Source organism: Anomaloglossus baeobatrachus, chromosome 5, assembly GCF_048569485.1.
Source record: "Anomaloglossus baeobatrachus isolate aAnoBae1 chromosome 5, aAnoBae1.hap1, whole genome shotgun sequence".
Classification (NCBI taxonomy): Eukaryota; Metazoa; Chordata; class Amphibia; order Anura; family Aromobatidae; genus Anomaloglossus; species Anomaloglossus baeobatrachus.
Window position 1 is genome coordinate 478,857,409 of NC_134357.1, and position 18,472 is coordinate 478,875,880.

General features: G+C 43.0%; 1 protein-coding gene across 1 annotated transcript in view; it reads right to left on the reverse strand.

The window, feature by feature from the left end:
* The window catches only part of ABCA5 (ATP binding cassette subfamily A member 5), a 279,957-nt gene that overhangs the window by 222,495 nt on the left and 38,990 nt on the right, over window positions 1-18,472 (reverse strand). The window contains exons 4-5 of the mRNA XM_075351788.1: window positions 7,449-7,601; window positions 5,330-5,418 (exon numbers count right to left, since the gene is read on the reverse strand). Of these exons, the coding sequence (XP_075207903.1) occupies window positions 5,330-5,418; window positions 7,449-7,601 (242 nt within the window). The remainder of the gene's footprint in view (window positions 1-5,329; window positions 5,419-7,448; window positions 7,602-18,472) is intronic.

Genomic DNA, 18,472 nt, shown 5'->3' on the forward strand with positions numbered 1-18,472 from the left:
AAAGACCTTTCTAAGGGGTACTTTACACGCTGCGACATTGCAAGCCGATGCTGCGATGTCGAGCGCGATAGTCCCCGCCCCCGTCGCAGCAGCGATATCTTGTGATTGCTGGCGTAGCGAACATTATCGCTACGCCAGCTTCACATGCACTTACCTGCCCTGCGACGTCGCTCTGGCCGGCGAACCGCCTCCTTCCTAAGGGGGCGGGTCGTGCGGCGTCACAGCGACGTCACACGGCAGGCGGCCAATAGCAGCGGAGGGGCGGAGATGAGCAGAATGTAAACATCCCGCCCACCTCCTTCCTTCCTCATTGCAGCCGGGACGCAGGTAGGAGATGTTCCTCGCTCCTGCGGCTTCATACACAGCGATGTGATGTGTGCGGCCGCAGGAACGAGAAACAACATCGTACCTGTCGCTGCACCGGCATTATGGAAATGTCGGACCCTACACCGATGATACAATAACAATGCTTTTGCGCTCGTTAATCGTATCAAAAAGGACTTGCACACTACGATATCGACTGCGACGCCGGATGTGCGTCACTTTCGATTTGACCCCACCGACATCGCACCTGCGATGTCGTAGTGTGCAAAGCCCGCCTAATACTTACCTAGGGGTGGTCTGGTCCGAGGGGCTGCTCTCGTTCCGGCGCCTCCTTCATCTTGCGCGATCGCCGTCCTCCTTCCCAGTTCTGTGTGGTTGACACATTTTGCGTCAGTCACACAGAAGCCTCCATTGCACTGTGGCGCATGCGCACTTTTATCTGCTCAGCTGAGGGCAGATCAAAGTACTGTAGTGCGCAAGCGCGGGTGGTCTTTGACCTTTTCTCGAGCCTGCGCAGTAAGGTACTTTGCTCTGCCCTCAGCCAGGTGATCAAAATATGCATGCGCAGGAGCGTAATGGAGGCCTCTGTGTGAATGACGCAGGATGCATCATGCCGACAGGGTTGGGCAGGAGGATGGCGATCTCACAAGAGGCACCAGACTGAGACCAGTGACGCCCATCGCACCAGACTACCCCCCTAAATGAGTATTATAAAGGTCTTTTCACGTTATACAGATCAGCCTGGACTCTTATATACAGTATTCTAGAATGCTGTATATAAGGGCTCACTGGTGGTCGCCGCAGCTTATAGGGGATAAACCTGGTGACAGGTGACAAATTCTGTTGCTTCATTCAAAGACCAATGTTGCTGTTAACGGAGCTGTTGGAGGAACTTGGAAGATGACTTGTAGTTTTCACTGGTATCATTTTGGAGTCTATATCCTTTGGTTTGTTATTTTATGAGGAAGGGGAGATGAACAAAAATTTCCTAACAATTTTTGAAAATTTTTTATATACTATATAAAGAAATACTTTTTTCTATATATGATATTTACAGATTACCTTGACAAAGGCATTAATGGCCGAAAGGTTGGACTTTGTCTTTCACTGTTCGGAGTTTGATAAAAATACCACTTGCGCAACAATTCATAAGTATCTCATCTTTGCAGTGATGAAGATATCATTTAATTACATTGGGTTATCTTATTCTTCTGGGCACAGTTGAATGGACCTTCTACTTCAATATGATCTTTATGCAGGCATAATAAATAATATCACCCAACGAACTTGTTCGTTGGCTGGATGTCACTATGTTTACACGTGCTGATGACCAAAAATTAGCTTCTTCACTATTTCCCAGCCCATAAAAAATGTATCTTCAAGTGCATCCTCTGATAGGACCTGTGGGGAGCCGGCTGCAAACTAAAGACAATTAGACCAAAGGAGAGCCCCTAGCTTTAAGTGACTTGGACTTTTTACCAGGGCTGTGGAGTCGGAGTCGGAGTCGTGGAGTCGGAGTCGGAGTCGGAGCTCATTTTGGTGGAGTCGGAGTCGGAGTCGGTATAAAATGCACCGACTCCGACTCCTAAAATATATAATAAATTGGGGACAGGAGTGCAATGCAGAATGTGCTGAATATTTTACTAAATAATAACATTTAGTATAATGCTTATATTTAAGTGAAACATTTATTGTAGTACAATGTGAACATCAGACATTTAATTGTTTTTATGATACAATAATCAAGATATTTGGATAGAACATAAAATATTTATTGGAATACAACTTTAGAACACAAAAAACTAATAAATTGTAAATATGTAATATATATATATATATATATAATATATATATATATATACACACAGTGTATATACACACACAAGATATATATGTAATCTACTGTATATTACATAGTGTATTACATATTTACAATTTATTACAGTTTTTTGTGTTCTAAAGTTGTATTCCAATAAATATATTTTATGTTCTATCCAAATATCTTGATTATTGTATCATAAAAATTATTAAATGTCTGATGTTCACATACACATATTCATGTACTACAATAAATTTTTCACCTAACTATAAGCAATATATGTAGGAGTCGGAGTCGGAGCCGGAGTCGGAGTCGGTGCAAGAGAATTTGAGGAGTCGGAGTCGGAGTCGGAGTCGAAGGTTTGGCTTACCGACTCCACAGCCCTGCTTTTTACACCCCGCAGTGCTGGTTACATCAATCTTACTGTTGTGTTTTTTTGGAGATCGCTTACTCGTCAGTTTAAGGTACACAATTTGAATGGGGAAGGGGTTGTAAATGTGTGCATCTCTGGCCTTCACGGACTCTAATCTAATCAGGCCTGAAGTAGGATTCTGTCATGATCCAGGACCGTTATTCCCCACTCCAGAGTTTCCCAGACCCGGCCTGGTCATGTCAGGGGTTAACTCCCATCAGCCTTGGTCCGGTTTCAGGAGACACTAATCTTTGGTCGCTACACCAGCATTCCAGTGCTGGTTATAGTTTTGCTCTGCAACCTGTGATTGGCTCTGGTGATATTTCAGATCAGAGTTTGATCTGACTCATTGTTACCGTGCCCTAACCTGTACCCTCCCCCATTCGTCTATCTGTCCCAGTCCCGGACTTCACACTGTTGTCAGTTGGGTAGTTATCTTGTTTCATCCGCGTTCCTCTGTTTGTGTCTCCTCACCCTCTGGTCTAGTCTTCTGTTTCCTGTGCCCTTTGTGTTTCCCTCTGTATACCTGATCTCCCGACATCCGACCTAGGTTCTGTTTTCTGACTTGATCTTGATCTTCCCTATGCAGTGACTTCACTTCCCAGCTTGACCCTTACTGCTTGACTACTCTATTGCCCCCTTGTGGTTCACCTGTGAACTGCCTGCTGAGGTTACTCTGCTGTACTTCAGCCTCCTTTTTGTTACAGTGTTACTTTGACTCTCCTTCACTATTCTGCTGCCACCTAGTGGGGAATACACTGTACTATGTCTTATCAGCCCTTCTTACAGTGTGACAGATTCATTGTACTGCATATGTTGGGGAGTTGTGTGTTTACTGATCTTCCCCACAGCACCAAATCACTGACCAAATCACTGACCAAACATGTGGCTTATTGTCCTCCCTCTCTTCTGATCAGCCCCTTGGATGGGCAGAAGTGCTCATCACACCTACCCCTTAGATATTTTTTCCATTTAACTACAAGTATGAAGGAGGGCAGTCTCTGGCCAGTCTGCAGGATTATCTATCATGGGGACTGAATACCTTCTTACTTGGAGTTACATGAAAAAATATCTAAGGGGTATGTGCGATGAGCAATTCTGCCCATCCAGGGGGCTGATCACAAGAGAGGGAGAATAAGCCACATGTTTGGTCAGTGATTTGGTGCTATGACATGGAGGGGGAAGATCTGTTGCTGCAGCCAGGTCCAGCTGCTCATGAATGGCCTATAAAGATTGGAGCCGGATACACATGCTACAGTAGTGATATCTCTTGTCTGGATTTGGGGAACTATCCTAAGGACTACTTTTGATATCTGTCTGGAGGAGCATAAGGACTATTGTAAATAAAAATTGTTGCATTGTTAGCCTGCCTAGGTGATTAATACAACCCACAACTTCAGATCTTCACAGGACCTATAAGCATCAAAAAAAATATATATATATATTATATACAGTACAGACCAAAAGTTTGGACACACCTCCTCATTCAAAGAGTTTTCTTTATTTTCATGACTCTAAAAATTGTAGATTCACATTGAAGGCATCAAAACTATGAATTAACACATGTGGAATGAAATACTTAAAGTGTGAAATAACTGAAAATATGTCTTATATTCTAGGTTCTTCAAAGTAGCCACCTTTTGCTTTGATTACTATTTTGCACACTCTTGGCATTCTCTTGATGAGCTTCAAGAGGTAGTCACCGGAAATGGTCTTCCAACAGTCTTGAAGGAGTTCCCAGAGATGCTTAGCACTTGTTGGCCCTTTTGCCTTCACTCTGCGGTCCAGCTCACCCCAAACCATCTCAATTGAGTTCAGGTCTGGTGACTGTGGAGGCCAGGTCATCTGGCGTAGCACCCCATCACTCTCCTTCTTAGTGAAATAGCCCTTACACAGCCTGGAGGTGTGTTTGGGGTCATTGTCCTGTTGAAAAATAAATGATGGTCCAACTAAACGTAAACCAGATGGAATAGCATGCCGCTGCAAGATGCTGTGGTAGCCATGCTGGTTCAGTATGCCTTCAATTTTGAATAAATCCACAACAGTATCACCAGCAAAGCACCCCCACACTATCACACCTCCTCCTCCATGCTTCACGGTGGGAACCAGGCATGTAGAGTCCATCTGTTCACCTTTTCTACAATGACACGGTGGTTGGATCCAAAGATCTCAAATTTGGACTCATCAAACCAAAGCCCAGATTTCCACTGGTCTAATGTCCATTCCTTGTTGTTTAGCCCAAACAAGTCTCTTCTGCTTGTTGCCAGTCCTTAGCAGTGGTTTTCTAGCAGCTATTTTACCATGAGGGCCTGCTGCACAAAGTCTCCTCTTAATAGTTGTTCTAGAGATGAGGCATGTCCAAACTTTTGGTCTGTACTGTATGTATATATATATATATTTATATATATATAAAATTTATTTTATTTTTTTTAAATCAAATGTTTTCATTAGAAAGATTTCAAACTAAAGACAGATTTTATAACATCGCAGCGCAGTCTCCCAAACCCACCACATCAAATATATTTTTAGGTGCCTATCTGCTATAGCAGTATTTTTATTGTGCTGCTAACCGCTTAGAGTTATCTTTAATTCCAGTCTTAGAGCAGGACACCAGCAATATCCTTATGCGGGCACAGTTCCTAATCCTGCATCATCACTGTATGTTTGATCACAAGATCTATTGTGGAGTGAGAAATTAAGAACGTGCAAACTTTGTTGATATCCTGTTCAAAAACAGAGTTTCCCTTTAAATCCTTGGGTGGCAGACACCTTACCTTTATAATGGCAGAATCTATACAAGCTTGCATCCGTGTGAATCCTGAATAGTGATACTGTACAGAGTCACACTTGGAAGAATAACAGTCTGGAGGAAAAGTAAAATAATGAAAAATATAATAAAACAGTTCTCAAAATTAGATCGATAGATTAGATGCACATTTTAGGCAGACATTAAGAAATTAAGTAAGAAAATGATCCAGCCCAGTATATATATTTTTTACCATGTATAAAAAAGTGCTCTCCTATAAAGAAGAAAGAGGTATTCGGAAATATATTAGCAGAAAATATGCTAAAAGGGCACTACTCCAGAATACTTTGGGTGCTGAAGGGCCTGTTGATAAGACATCTACACTGAAGTCTCCAACTACATTTCCAATAGGTGCTGCTAATGGCAGAAGATCAAGCGGCCATTATGGGGTCCCCCCTGCCAGCATCACGCTTTCAAGTGCATCAGCAACGCAGATGTCGATACAGTTGATAGCAATGATTAAAAAGGGATTGATCTGCTGCCTGCTCGCCATTCTCCCCCTGTGTGTGAGATCTGACGGCACAGCACAGCAGGCGCGACACGTCACATCATCGCGCCTGCTGTGCAGAACAGTGAAGGCACAGCTTCAGAACGGTCCCTGCCGAGACCAGAGCAGTGGCGGAACGAGGAGAGATGGGTATGTATTGTTTTTAGTACATGGTGGCCATAATACTACATGAATGACTATGGACTGTACATTATATATGGAGGTGCATTATACTATATGGAGAACTATGAGGAAGCATTATATATGGAGGACTAAGGGGTATATTATACTATATGGAGGACTATGGGCTGTGTCTTATACTATATGGAGGACTATGGGGTGCATTATAATATATGGAGGACTATGGGCAGTGTATTATACTATATGCAAAACTACGGGGGCACATTATTCTATATGGAGGATTATGGGTGTGCATTATAGATGGCGGACTATGGGGGGATTGCATAATATTATAAGGAGGACTTGGAGGGTGCATTATACTATATGGAGGACTATTGGGGGTGCATTATAAATGGAGGATTATTGTGGGTGCATTATAGATGGAGGACTATGGAGGTTTTTTTTATTATATGGAGGACTTGGAGGATGCATTATGCTATATGTGGGACTATGGGGTGTTCATTATACTATATGGAGGACTATGAAGTGTTTATTATGCTGTAAGGAAGACGATGGGGTGCACATTATACTGTATTGAGGATTATGGGGTACATTATACTATATGGAGGACTATGGGAGGTGTATTATATATGGAGGACTATGGAGGGAGAATTATATTATGTGGAGGACTATGGGATGAATTATGCTATATGAAGGACTATAGGGGGATGCATTATACTATATGGAGGGCGCATTATACTATATCAAGGACTATAGGGAAGTATTATGCTATATGGAGGAATATGGAGGCTGCATTTTGTCAGGGCCATTATAATATTTGGACGGCTATGTAAGAGCCAATGACATTTGGAGGGCTATGAGGGAGACGTTATACTTTATGGAGGGCTATTTGAGGGCTATTATACTGTATGCAAGGAATTGTGAGGAGGGCTAGTGGGAAGCCTTTATACAGTGTGAAGAGTAGTGGGGGCCATTATGCTGTATGTAGACCCATTATACTGCATGGAGGGCTGTGTGAGGGTCACAGTCGGGGACCATACTGTGTTGGTGTCAGCATACTTTACTGGTATAGTTGAGGGAGTACAGTAGGGTCATCATACTCTGTGTGTTGAGAGTACTGTGGAGGAATTCACTGTGGGGTATCATAAAGTGTTTGTGGGCCACTTTTGATGGTACCATACTTTATGGGTGCAATGAAAAGTGGAATCTAGGGGCTTCAATAAGAGAATTACTTTGAAAGGGCTGAAATGTTGTGACATATGCTATTATGTGACCCAGCCAAATATTAATTTTGCGGGGTGGAGAAGGAAAATCCCAATTAGAACTTCTGTTATGGGGCCCCATTATTTCTATGTACACACATGGGTTCTGCCCCTTGGTCCCAGCAATCAAAGGAACATACAGGAGTTAAAAAAAAGTCAATATTCACATATTAGTAATACATATGATTCACTTGTACCTTGAATGTAAGGTGCAGGCTTTGGGAAGTAGAAGGGGAAGAACATAAGCTTGTAGGACATAGAGTTTTCAAATTTGACTCCTACAAAATGTATATAGGAGGCACTGGCAGCTCGTAATTCGTCTTCATTGCGATAATGGATGATGTCTAAATCTGGAAAGAAGCGAGAAGGTAAGAAAAATGAACAACAACTCTTGGCACTGTACCAAGGGAGAAAACGTGAGTAAATATCTACAGGGCACACATCTACAAGCCAGTAGAGAATTATACAGTTGCCCCAGTGTGTATGTATGTCCGCTAAAGGAATCTCCGTACCATCGCATTCACACGTACTTACCTTCCAAACGACCTTGCTGTGGGCGGCGAACATCCTCTTCCTGAAGGGGGAGGGACGTTCGGCGTCACAGCGACGTCACACAGCGGCCGCCCAATAGAAGCGGAGGGGCGGAGATGAGCGGGACGTAACATCCCGCCCACCTCCTTCCTTCCGCATTGCCAGCGGCCACAGGTAAGCTGTGTTCATCGTTCCCGGGGTGTCACACGGAGCGATGTGTGCTGCCTCGGGAACGATGAACAACCGGTTGTTCGATTTTTAGAAAATGAGCGACGTGTCAACGATGAACGAGAAGGTGAGTATTTCTGCTCATTCATAGCTGTCACACGCTACGATATCACTAACGAGGCCGGATGTGCGTCACTTACGACGTGACCCCGCCGACATCTCGTTAGATATATCGTAGCGTGTAAAGCCCGCTTTAGTATAAGAAGCTCATGCGTCAGTTAATATGAATTTCGTGGTGAGAGTGGTAGAGAGGGAGAGTGGGACAGAGAGAGAGAAGGAGAGTAGAAGAAAGACAGAGACAGTGGTAGAGAGGGAGAAAAACAGTACGAATGGGAAAAAGACAGTGAGACAGAGAGAGGGTGAGTGGGAGTGTGGAGGATAGAGAGAGAGGGAGGGAGAGTGGGACAGAGACAGAGAGAGAGACATAGTTACTATCCTGGGCAACGCCGGGTGCTATAACTAATGTGTGTATGTATATCATATATATATATATATATATATATATATATATATATATATATATATGTAGATATACACACACACATATACTGTATATACACTGGAGGTCAAAATCAGAGAACACCACACAATTTCCTAAATGTTAAGGTCATTGTGTAGTCCTATGTGATATCCTATAATGAGTAAACTCGCAGTATTTTAAGCTTATTTCATAAATTGAATTTATTGTAAAACACATAGAAATGTAAATGAGATAAATGTAAAAAAACACTGATCGAAATTTGAGAACACTTTCAGATGCCAAGACTTATTTACTATCCCGAGCAACGTCGGGTACTACAGCTAGTTTAGAATAAATTCGGTGCATCTTGGTATGGCTGTGTGCTACATAACTAGTGGCTAGCAGATCTGTCATATTAGGACATTTTCAGCATTCATATAGGTACATAAGGAATAGCAATATTTCTGGTCATGATTGTAACCTGTATTTTTCACCATTTCTCCTCTGCATGCTCCAACTTTAATTTCAATTGTCTCTGAGATTGTTAGTGGAGATAAGCCGCTATGATTTATCCCATACACCCAAAGACATAAGAGATTCCTGGTCTCATGTTTCTATATATTACATGTTTTAAGAAGGAGCAGCACAGAGGACAATATACAGCCATGCTGAGCATTGTAGCTGTGAATCCAGCTCTGGTGGAGATAATACACTTACTAGAAAGCAGGATCATAAAGATCATTATACAGCTGTACCGAGTAATGTAGCTGTGAATCCATGTGTGATATAAAACATTTACTAGAAATCAGCAGCGTGATTTCGAAAAGCAGCTATAATCTGATCCCTCAGTGACCAAGATGGATTTTAGCTGTTTTTCAGAGTGGATAACGGGTTCTTGAGTCGGGGGGGAGATGAAAAAAGTCTCATAACTGGAAAAGACGGAGGCTTATATTACAACGTTTATTTATATTAATTTCTAGTATAACTATAGTAAATGTCAACTATGGTGTGGCCATGAAGCCATATGGCCTGCTGCCATTAAGCGCAGTCTACTATTTAAAATAATAAGAAATGTATAGAAAAATGGGTGTAAATCAATAAATAAATTTCCCTATTGGTCTTGTCATAAGTACACATGGCATCGTTATGCCCAAAAAATGGGTCAGGTAGTCACCATATCCTTACATAGGTGAAGATGTAAACGCGGTCCTCAGGACTCCTCTTAAGGCCCCGTCACACACAGAGATAAATCTTTGGCAGATCTGTGGTTGCAGTGAAATCATGGACATATTGTTCCATTTGTACACAGCCACAAACCTGGCACTGATTGTCCACAATTTCACTGCAACCACAGATCTGCCGCAGATTTATCTCTGTGTGTGACAGGGCCCTTATTCCACAAGCCGGCATGAGTATCCCTTCGCCCTTCGTATTTTGTCCTTACTTCAGTCATTGTGACCTCTTTTGCACGCTGTTTTGTGAAGCATCAGTAATGGTGTTTGTGTACTCTTGTATGGAGGGCGAGAGTCGGAGCTATGGACATTGTAATAATGACAAAGCTCAGGATGAAGCCTTTTGTACATGCGGTGGTGATGTATGTTGGGGTCGGTAGGCCTGCGGTTCCTTTCTGTAAATCTCTTAGACTAAGAAATAGGCTTTTTAATATACGGCTGTCATTCTGCATCGGGGTATACTGCCGATGCTTTATCCGTTCTTCTACTGGTGAACTCTTGCCATAATATATCAAAAATCAATTTTTTAAAGGGTTATTCCCATGTTTAGAGATGGATATTTGTCAGATAGTTCTTGTAAATTCAAGCATTTTTGCAATTCACTGCCTATTATACTTTGCAGTCATTCTTGAGATATTAACACTTTTCTTTTGTTTACAGTCTGTTGCCTTGGAGACCGACCACTACTGCTGTCTAGCTTGAAAGCACTGCACCAAAGCTGGTTGGGATTGTAAAAACTGGGCATGATCTGCTGTAATATCTTAAGAACGGCTGATAACTTTAATACACAGTAAATTACAAAGTTACTTGTATTTACAGCTACTATCTTGGTAATACAGAAATGGAACTAGAAATTCAGCAGGGACTGTATCACAATGATGAAGAAAATAATGGTTCTGTAAAATACCACATTTATTTGTAATCCTTAAAAAATAGTTCACAAACAAACAGGGTCAATCACCATGTCGAGATGGAAGAGGAAAAACGCATGAAACCGAAGCGTTTCGCCTAGGCCTTAATCAGAGGTCCTCTATAAGCATTTAAACACTCCCAGCCCAGAACCATTGAACTTCAGGAAGAAGTGCGTGTATATATAGCTCACACTTCTTCCCGTAAGAGCTATATATGCGCACATACGTCTTCTGGAAGTCCAATGGTTCTGGGCTGGGAATGTTTTTAAACGTTTATAAAGAAATCATGATTAAGGCTTAGGCGAAACGCGTCAGTTTCATGTGTTTTATCCATCTCACCAAGGTGTTTTTACTCGTGTCTGTTTGTGAACCATTTTTTAAAGATTACAAATAAATGCGATATTTTATTGGACCGTTATTTTCTTTGTCATTGTGATACAGTCCCCAATTGCTGGATTTCTAGTTCCTCTTCTGCATTCTCCAAGTCTTGCCAAGGCTTTTTTCCGCACTGATCTACAAGGACAGGGATTTTATTGGTGGATAAGGTGAGCTGATATACCAGTTTGTCTTTTTCCTTCACATTGACTATCTGTTAATATCCATCTGTCACACGGAGAGTATCTCAAGCTTCGCCAACCATCAGGTTCTGTTCAGACTACAGATTCTGACAGTGCCTGAGAAACTCTCTGGTGTCTGGGAGCAACACAGGCTGACTCAGGGGTCAACCTGCTGTGTGCTGATTCATAGGCAGGCAAGCAAGAGTTAATCTTTGCTAGTCTGCTTGTTATAGGCTCCTTTGATCACATGTTGTGAGGAAGCCAATCACATCTGCTCCTCTCATATTTATGCTGCCTGAAACCTTCCTCCCATGCCAGCTATAGTTTATCTTAGTTGGTCTGGTGAGGTGTTTCAGACTTTCCAGTGAAAATTGTGTGTATAGCTTTGTGCAGTTGTGGAGTTTACCCCTCTTGTTGTTTGTTGCTTCCTCCCTGCTCTTGTTTTCCTTCTGAACACCTTATTATCCTACCGTACGTGGGTGTGTGTGTGTGTGTGTGTGTGTGTGTGTGTATGTAAATGTGTGCGCGTGTGTGTGTGCGCGTGCGTGCAGAATGTCAGAGTTTTGGTTTTCCCTTGTCTGTCTTTATCTGTGGATTACATCACACTCCTGTCCCATCCTTCCCTGGTGCGACGGGGGGCTATCAGTTCAGGACTGGTCAGGAGCAGGGCCAAGAAGGAGATTCAGTCCTCTCCACCATTAGGGGTACCCCTGAGGTTATGGATATCCTAGACCTCTCTAGCATGGGGGGCGGCTTAGGGGCTCCTATCCCTCGTTTACCTACAGTCACCGTGATACCATCTCTGAAGATGAGAATAATCCTTACGAGTTTAGCCTGACTTAACTTTATAAGGCTTTTTGTGTTTTTTTATCATCACATTCTGATTTTTTTTAGCAGCTCTTTCTGGAGTATACTGTGATCACTGAACAATAAAATAATGTGTTATCTTTTCTTTTTCTATTCCTGTGGTGGCAGAAAACAGCAGCAATCCTGGCACTGGATGTGTATTATTGCTTTCACCTTGCAGGTTAAATGAAAGTGATAACTTTAAATTTTGGATCTCTGCAGATGTAGTGATTATTTTTTCTATATAATAAAGCAATATATTGCATTTAATGAGTGGAAAAAGGGTTTTAATGTTGTTTTTTTAATTTTTTCAAACTTTTGTACTTTTTAGTTTAGTCCCACTATGAGACTATACTTGAAATGACCCTGATTTCTGTATTTTAGTGTATTATGCCTTCCAAATTTAGCAATGGATGACTGCCTGGATTGATATAAGGATGGCTCGGGACCACTATATTGAGAGATGCTACTTGCCCAAAGTGGGATACACCTTGTCATCTGTAACAAGGCTAATGAACAATGGTTTTCCTGATAGGAAAAACACTCTAAAAACAGTATGTTTATGTTTATTCCTGCTGCTCCCAAGTGTTCTGTTTTTTATTTATTCCACCATACTGTTACAGAGATATGGGCATTTTTATTTTGTAGCCTTTACCATGGAAGCAATGCTCACAGGATCCTCATGGGCATGTCTTTAGGCTGCGCTGCATAATTAACCTGTGAGCCACGCCCCCTTAGTTACGGCAAAAAAAAATGGTACTGAATAAAAAGGCCCAAATCTATAGAATCGTATGGGGGATTTAAGAAAAAGAAAAGGAATGCTTAGGAGAGTAGCGGTAGCAAATACTGGACATTATGATCTGGTGACACGTCCTCTTTAAAGGGAACCTGTCATCAGATTTGGCAACTATAAGCTGTGGCCACCATCACTCAGCTGTTATATACAGCATTCCAGTATACTGTATATATAAGAGTCCAGGCCGCTGTGTAGAGCGTGAAAAAACACTTTTATAATACTCACCTAAGGGGATGTCCAGTCCGATTGGTGTCGTTGCTTTCCGGTCTGACGCCTCCTCTCTGCAGCAATCACCGTCCTCCTTCTTCTGAGGCCCGTGTGCCGGCCAGGGCTGTGGAGTCGGTAAGCCAAACCTTCGACTCTGACTCCGACTGCACGACTCCGAATCCACGACTCCGACTCCCACGTATATTGCTTATAGTTAAGTGAAAAATGTATTGTAGTACAATGTGAACATCAGAGATTTAATCATTTTTATGATACAATAATCAAGATATTTAGATAGAACCTGAAATATATTTATTGGAATACAACTTTAGAACACAAAAAACTGAAATAAATTGTAAATATGTAATACACTATATTATATATTTACAGTATAAATATATATATATATAATTACATATTGTATTACGCATTTACAATTTATTACAGTTTTTTGTGTTCTAAAGTTGTATTCCAATAGATATATTTTTTGTTCTAAATATCTTGATTATTGTATCATAAAAATGATTAAATGTCTGACGTTCCCATTGTACTACAATACATTTTTCACTTAAATATAAGCATTATACTAAATGTTATTATTTAGTATGTTTTTGTTGAAAACTGGTTTTTTTTTTGCCACTTACCATATTTTTCGCTTTATAAGACGCACTTTTGTTCCCCCAAATTTTGGGGGAAAGTAGGGGGTGCGTCTTATAAAGTGAATATACGGATTATATACTGCAGGGTCCAGGGGAGGTGGGGGCAGCTCTGGAGCGGTGCTGGGGGCTGCTGGGGCAGCTCTGGAGCTCTGCTGGGGGCAGGTGAAGCTGCGGGCTGCAGCCTTTGATCTCTTGCTCCCGCTCATATAATATGCACAGCCGCTGTCCATCACCATGGTGCTGAAACCACACTGCGGCGATGGGCTGGGGGAGCGGCGCATATTATATGTGCCTGTGCTTACCTTTGATCGCACATGCCTCCCCTGTGTTAGATATTGCCCCCATGCTGCTACCCATAGTAAAATAATAAACTCTTTACTTACCCCCTCCAGCGTGTCTCCCCAGTCTCCCTCCTGGTGCGGTGATCATGCACGCAGAGATGTCACTCTGCCATGCCGATCACATGATCGGGACCGTGAACCAGGAAATGCAGGAGGCCGGAGCTCAACCCCAAGGAGGGGGACACGAGGGAGCACAGTGCTGGAGAAGGTAAGGAAAGAGTTTATTCTTACTAAAAGCAGCAGCATCGGGGCGATATCTAACACGGGGCCGTGTCTGCCAGCCACAGGGGGCCGTGTGTACTAGCCACAGGGGGCCGTGTGTGCCAGCCACAGGGGGCAGCATGTGCAAGACACAGGGGGCAGTGTGTGCCAGCCACAGGGGGCCATGTGTGCCAGCCACAGGGGGCCGTGTGTGCCAGCCACAGGAAGACGTGTGTGCCAGCCACAGGAAGACGTGTGTGCCAGCCACAGGGGGCCGTGTGTGCCAGCCACAGGGGGCCGTGTGTGCCAGCCACAGGGGGTAAGTGGCATCACTGGGGGCCGTGTGTCAGCCATAGGGGCCGTTATTCAATATAAGGTGGCCATATCCAGATTAAGGGGGCTAATTTTAGGATGGGGGGCTATGAGGGACATATACTCTATATGATTTGTTAGACGGACACTGGCATTATAAGACGGACCCCATTTATTAAAAAAAAAATTTGCTATTCCTTCACCAAATTTGGGTGTGCGTCTTATAATCAGGTGCGTTTTATAAAGCGAAAAATACGGTACATAGTTTATTATATAGTGTTATATATAACACTCTGTAATACACTATGTAAGTGGCAAAAAACAGTTTTCAACAAAAACATACTAAATAACATTTGTGCAGTCTATGAATTTATTGTAAGAAAAAGAATTGCTTCCATCATATCCTCCTTGATAGATGACCTCAAATCTGACCTAATAATTTTAAGGCTAGAGAACAACCTCTCTACAGTAACTTGGGTTGGAGGCAAAGCCGTAACCACATGGGCAACATCTCTAACAATGTCCGGGTATAAAGGAATCGCCTCATGCACAGTCAGTTTTGATGAAAGGTTGAAGTTTTCTATTTCTTGGAGAGCAAGTGAAAAATTTTACTGAAATCTGGTCAATCTGCTGCTATAGGACACGGAGTGAAATCTTTTTCCTTGCGGCAACGCTTTGCCTGCTCCATGTCATCCAAATACTTGTCAAAGTTAAACTCCTTATCTGATGAGGATGAAGATACGGCTGCAGTAGCACTGTCAGGCCCCAAGTCCTCTTGCACCTGGCAGTCCTGTAGCTGCTCATCCTAACTGCTACCTCACTCAAAGCTTCTTTCCTTTAGTAAGCTGTTGATCATCAAGCAGTATACGATGACTTGGGTCCACATAAACAGCTGCCAGAAGAATTTTATTGTCCAATAGCTGTGTTTCTCTCCGTTTCATTGAAGCAGAAATGCCATCTGCGATTAAACCTCTTCTTTGGGACAGGCAAAATAGCAAGTTCTTCCACTCCCTTATGAAAATGCCAGGAGTTAAATCCTCAGCTTGTAATGTTTTAGTCACGGTAAATGGGTGATTAAGCAATTCCTTCAATTCAGCCACCTGTGTCCATTGACCTTCATTTAAGGTTACTTGAGGGTTCACCATATCTATAAGAAATTATTTTAGTTCAAGCAATCGCTCAGTCAAACGAGTGGCTTGATCAACAAATGCCCCTTTCCCAGCACGTCTCTTTAAGATGGAATCAATTTTAGGGGTTCTGGCAGCAATAACCAACTTCCTCACTTTTCCAATCAGATTTCCAGCATGTCCGCCCAGTTTCACACATCCAGATTTTCGCCGGTTTGGCGGATGTGGCACACGCTAGTACAGTACAATACAGTACAGTGGCAGCGCCACAACTTCCGGGTCACATGCTCCGGTCACATGAAAGTATGTGACCGTCGTTTGTCGTGCTGCCACTGTACTGTATACACTGTACTGGAGTGCGCCGCATCCGCAAAACCGGCGAAAAGCCGGATGTGTAAAACCGGGGTCCCTCTTGCAGACTCTCTCTTATTGCCAGCTGCAGCGTGTGCACAACACAGCGCATGTGATGAATATGAAAGTGTTTTGAAGCAGCTTCAACAAGATCATCTAATCCTAAAGTATCATTTTGCTGTTCTTCTGTTGTAAAATCTGTTTGTTCTTCAGTTACATGAACAGCACTGTGGCCTTCCATCTCTAACATACTAAATCCTACATTTTCTTCTAGCTGTTGTTCATTACTCTCATTCATCAGTGTAATTGTACTTATCATGTTTGAAGCATTGTTCGCTACAATGGCAAGAACCTGTTCTTTTTTGCGTTCCTAATCTTGAAGAACTTTTTCCACTAAGGCCTGGAGAAACTGGCTGATGTGATGAGCTTTACTATCTTTTACTGCCAGTGTCTTGCTAACAATTTCTTTCTTTCTTGTCACAAACATATCGAACATTGATGGCAAAATAATTCAGTGAAATGCAGTGACTCTGGCATCCCAGCAAAGGCAATGGGTTTCAAAATAGGACATTCAAACACAGCGTTTTGTGAGGATCCTCACAAAGAATGAGCAGTCAGTTTGTGGTGTTTTTCTAATCTGCTTTTGCTATTGAAAGCATTATTTATGAGTTCAAAAACCTTTCAGGTGATGCGGTTTTTTAAAAAGCTGATCTGCTTTTGCGGCTGAAAAACAAATCCTCAAAAAACGCAGTAAAAACGCTGTGTGTGAATGCAGCCTTAGATCAGGAATAGAACAGACATTTATAGGACATTTCATAACTTTCCCAAATTCCTATGAAAAAATTTTCATCACACTCTGGCACTACTGTCCCCAATTCATTATATATTTTAGGAGTCGGTGCATTTTATACCGACTCCGACTCCACCAAAATGAGCTCCGACTCCGACTCCACGACTCCGACTCCACAGCCCTGGTGCCGGCACTGAGGTCCTGCGCAGGTACATTTTGATCTGCTTTGCTCAGGGCACATCAAAGTATTATAGTGCACATGCACTGACGGTCTTTATCCTTTCCTTGCGCCTCCGCATTAAAGTACTGTGATCTTCCCTCAGCAGGGCAGATCAAAATGCACCTGAACAGGACCGCAATGCTGGCTTGTGTGGATGACATAGACGCGTCATCTATACTGGGCTAGGTAGAAGGAGGACAGATCGCAGCAGAGAGGAGGTGCCGGATCGGAGAGAGGAGGCGCCGGAACGGAGAGCAGCGACACCCATCAAACCGCACCGACCCCCCTAGGTATTCTAAAAGTGTTTTTTTATGTTATATACAGAGGCCTGGGCTCTTATATACAGAATTCTGGAATAATGTATATAAGAGCTCATTGGTGGTGGCCACAGTTTATAGTCGCCAAATCTGGTGACAGGTTGCTTTTAAAGAGGTCTTACTGGCCAATATGGAGTAAGGCCTCTTTCACACGTCTGTGAAAATCACGCACGTTTTTCACGGATGTTTCAAATTTGCTTATTGCCCTCCGTGAGCCGTGTTTATGGCACTACGTGTGTTCTCCGTGTAATAACACACGGAGAACGGGAATTATCTGCTCACCTGTCCCTGTTTTCGCTGTCCGTGGTGCTGATCTTCGGTCTCCGGTCCTGCCGACTCCCCGCTGCTGCTGCTTCCGGCCCGCAGTGAAGTGAATATGCGATGAGCATAATGAGCGGCGGTCGGAAGCAAGTGACAGCAGCGGCAGAGACAGTAGGGCTGGAGAAGGTGAGTAAAGTTTTTTTATTTTTTTTCTCAGACACGTGTGTTTTCTCCGGTGCTTGTCACACGGAACACATCCGTGTGGTCTGTTTGCGTTCCGTGTGACACCCGTGATGCCAGAGAAAAACGGACATGTCTACGTATGGAGCACACGAGCACACGTATGCTCCACACGGACACACGGTCCATGGCAGAACACGCACGAGAGGGCAGACCCATTGATTTTAATGGATCTACGTGTGCCCGTGTCTCCGGTACGTGAGGAAACGGACCAAACACGTACCGGAGACACAGACGTGTGAAGGAGGCTTAATATGGAGTGGCTGAGGAGATAGCAATGGACGTTTCGGTAATGCCATTTATGCCTATACGTATGGTAACCAAAGTTTTAATTGCGCATGCTCAGGTATGAAAAATGTTACAAACATGCACAAGGTTTCCGGCATGGCAATCACACCCAGAGGACCAGCATTATAAAGCTTCTGAGGTCTGACTAGGGAAATTTAGGGGGCCCCAGTGGTGGTGAAGCTGACCTGACTTACCATATGATACCCTCACACCTTCTGATATTTAGCATCTCTCGTTACATGACGCCACCGGAGCACTCATCATAAGTAAATTTTGAGACACTGAGAATTTCTCCCAACTAGCACGCTTTTACATAGCTAAAATTAGAGGCCAAAGTGCCAACCTG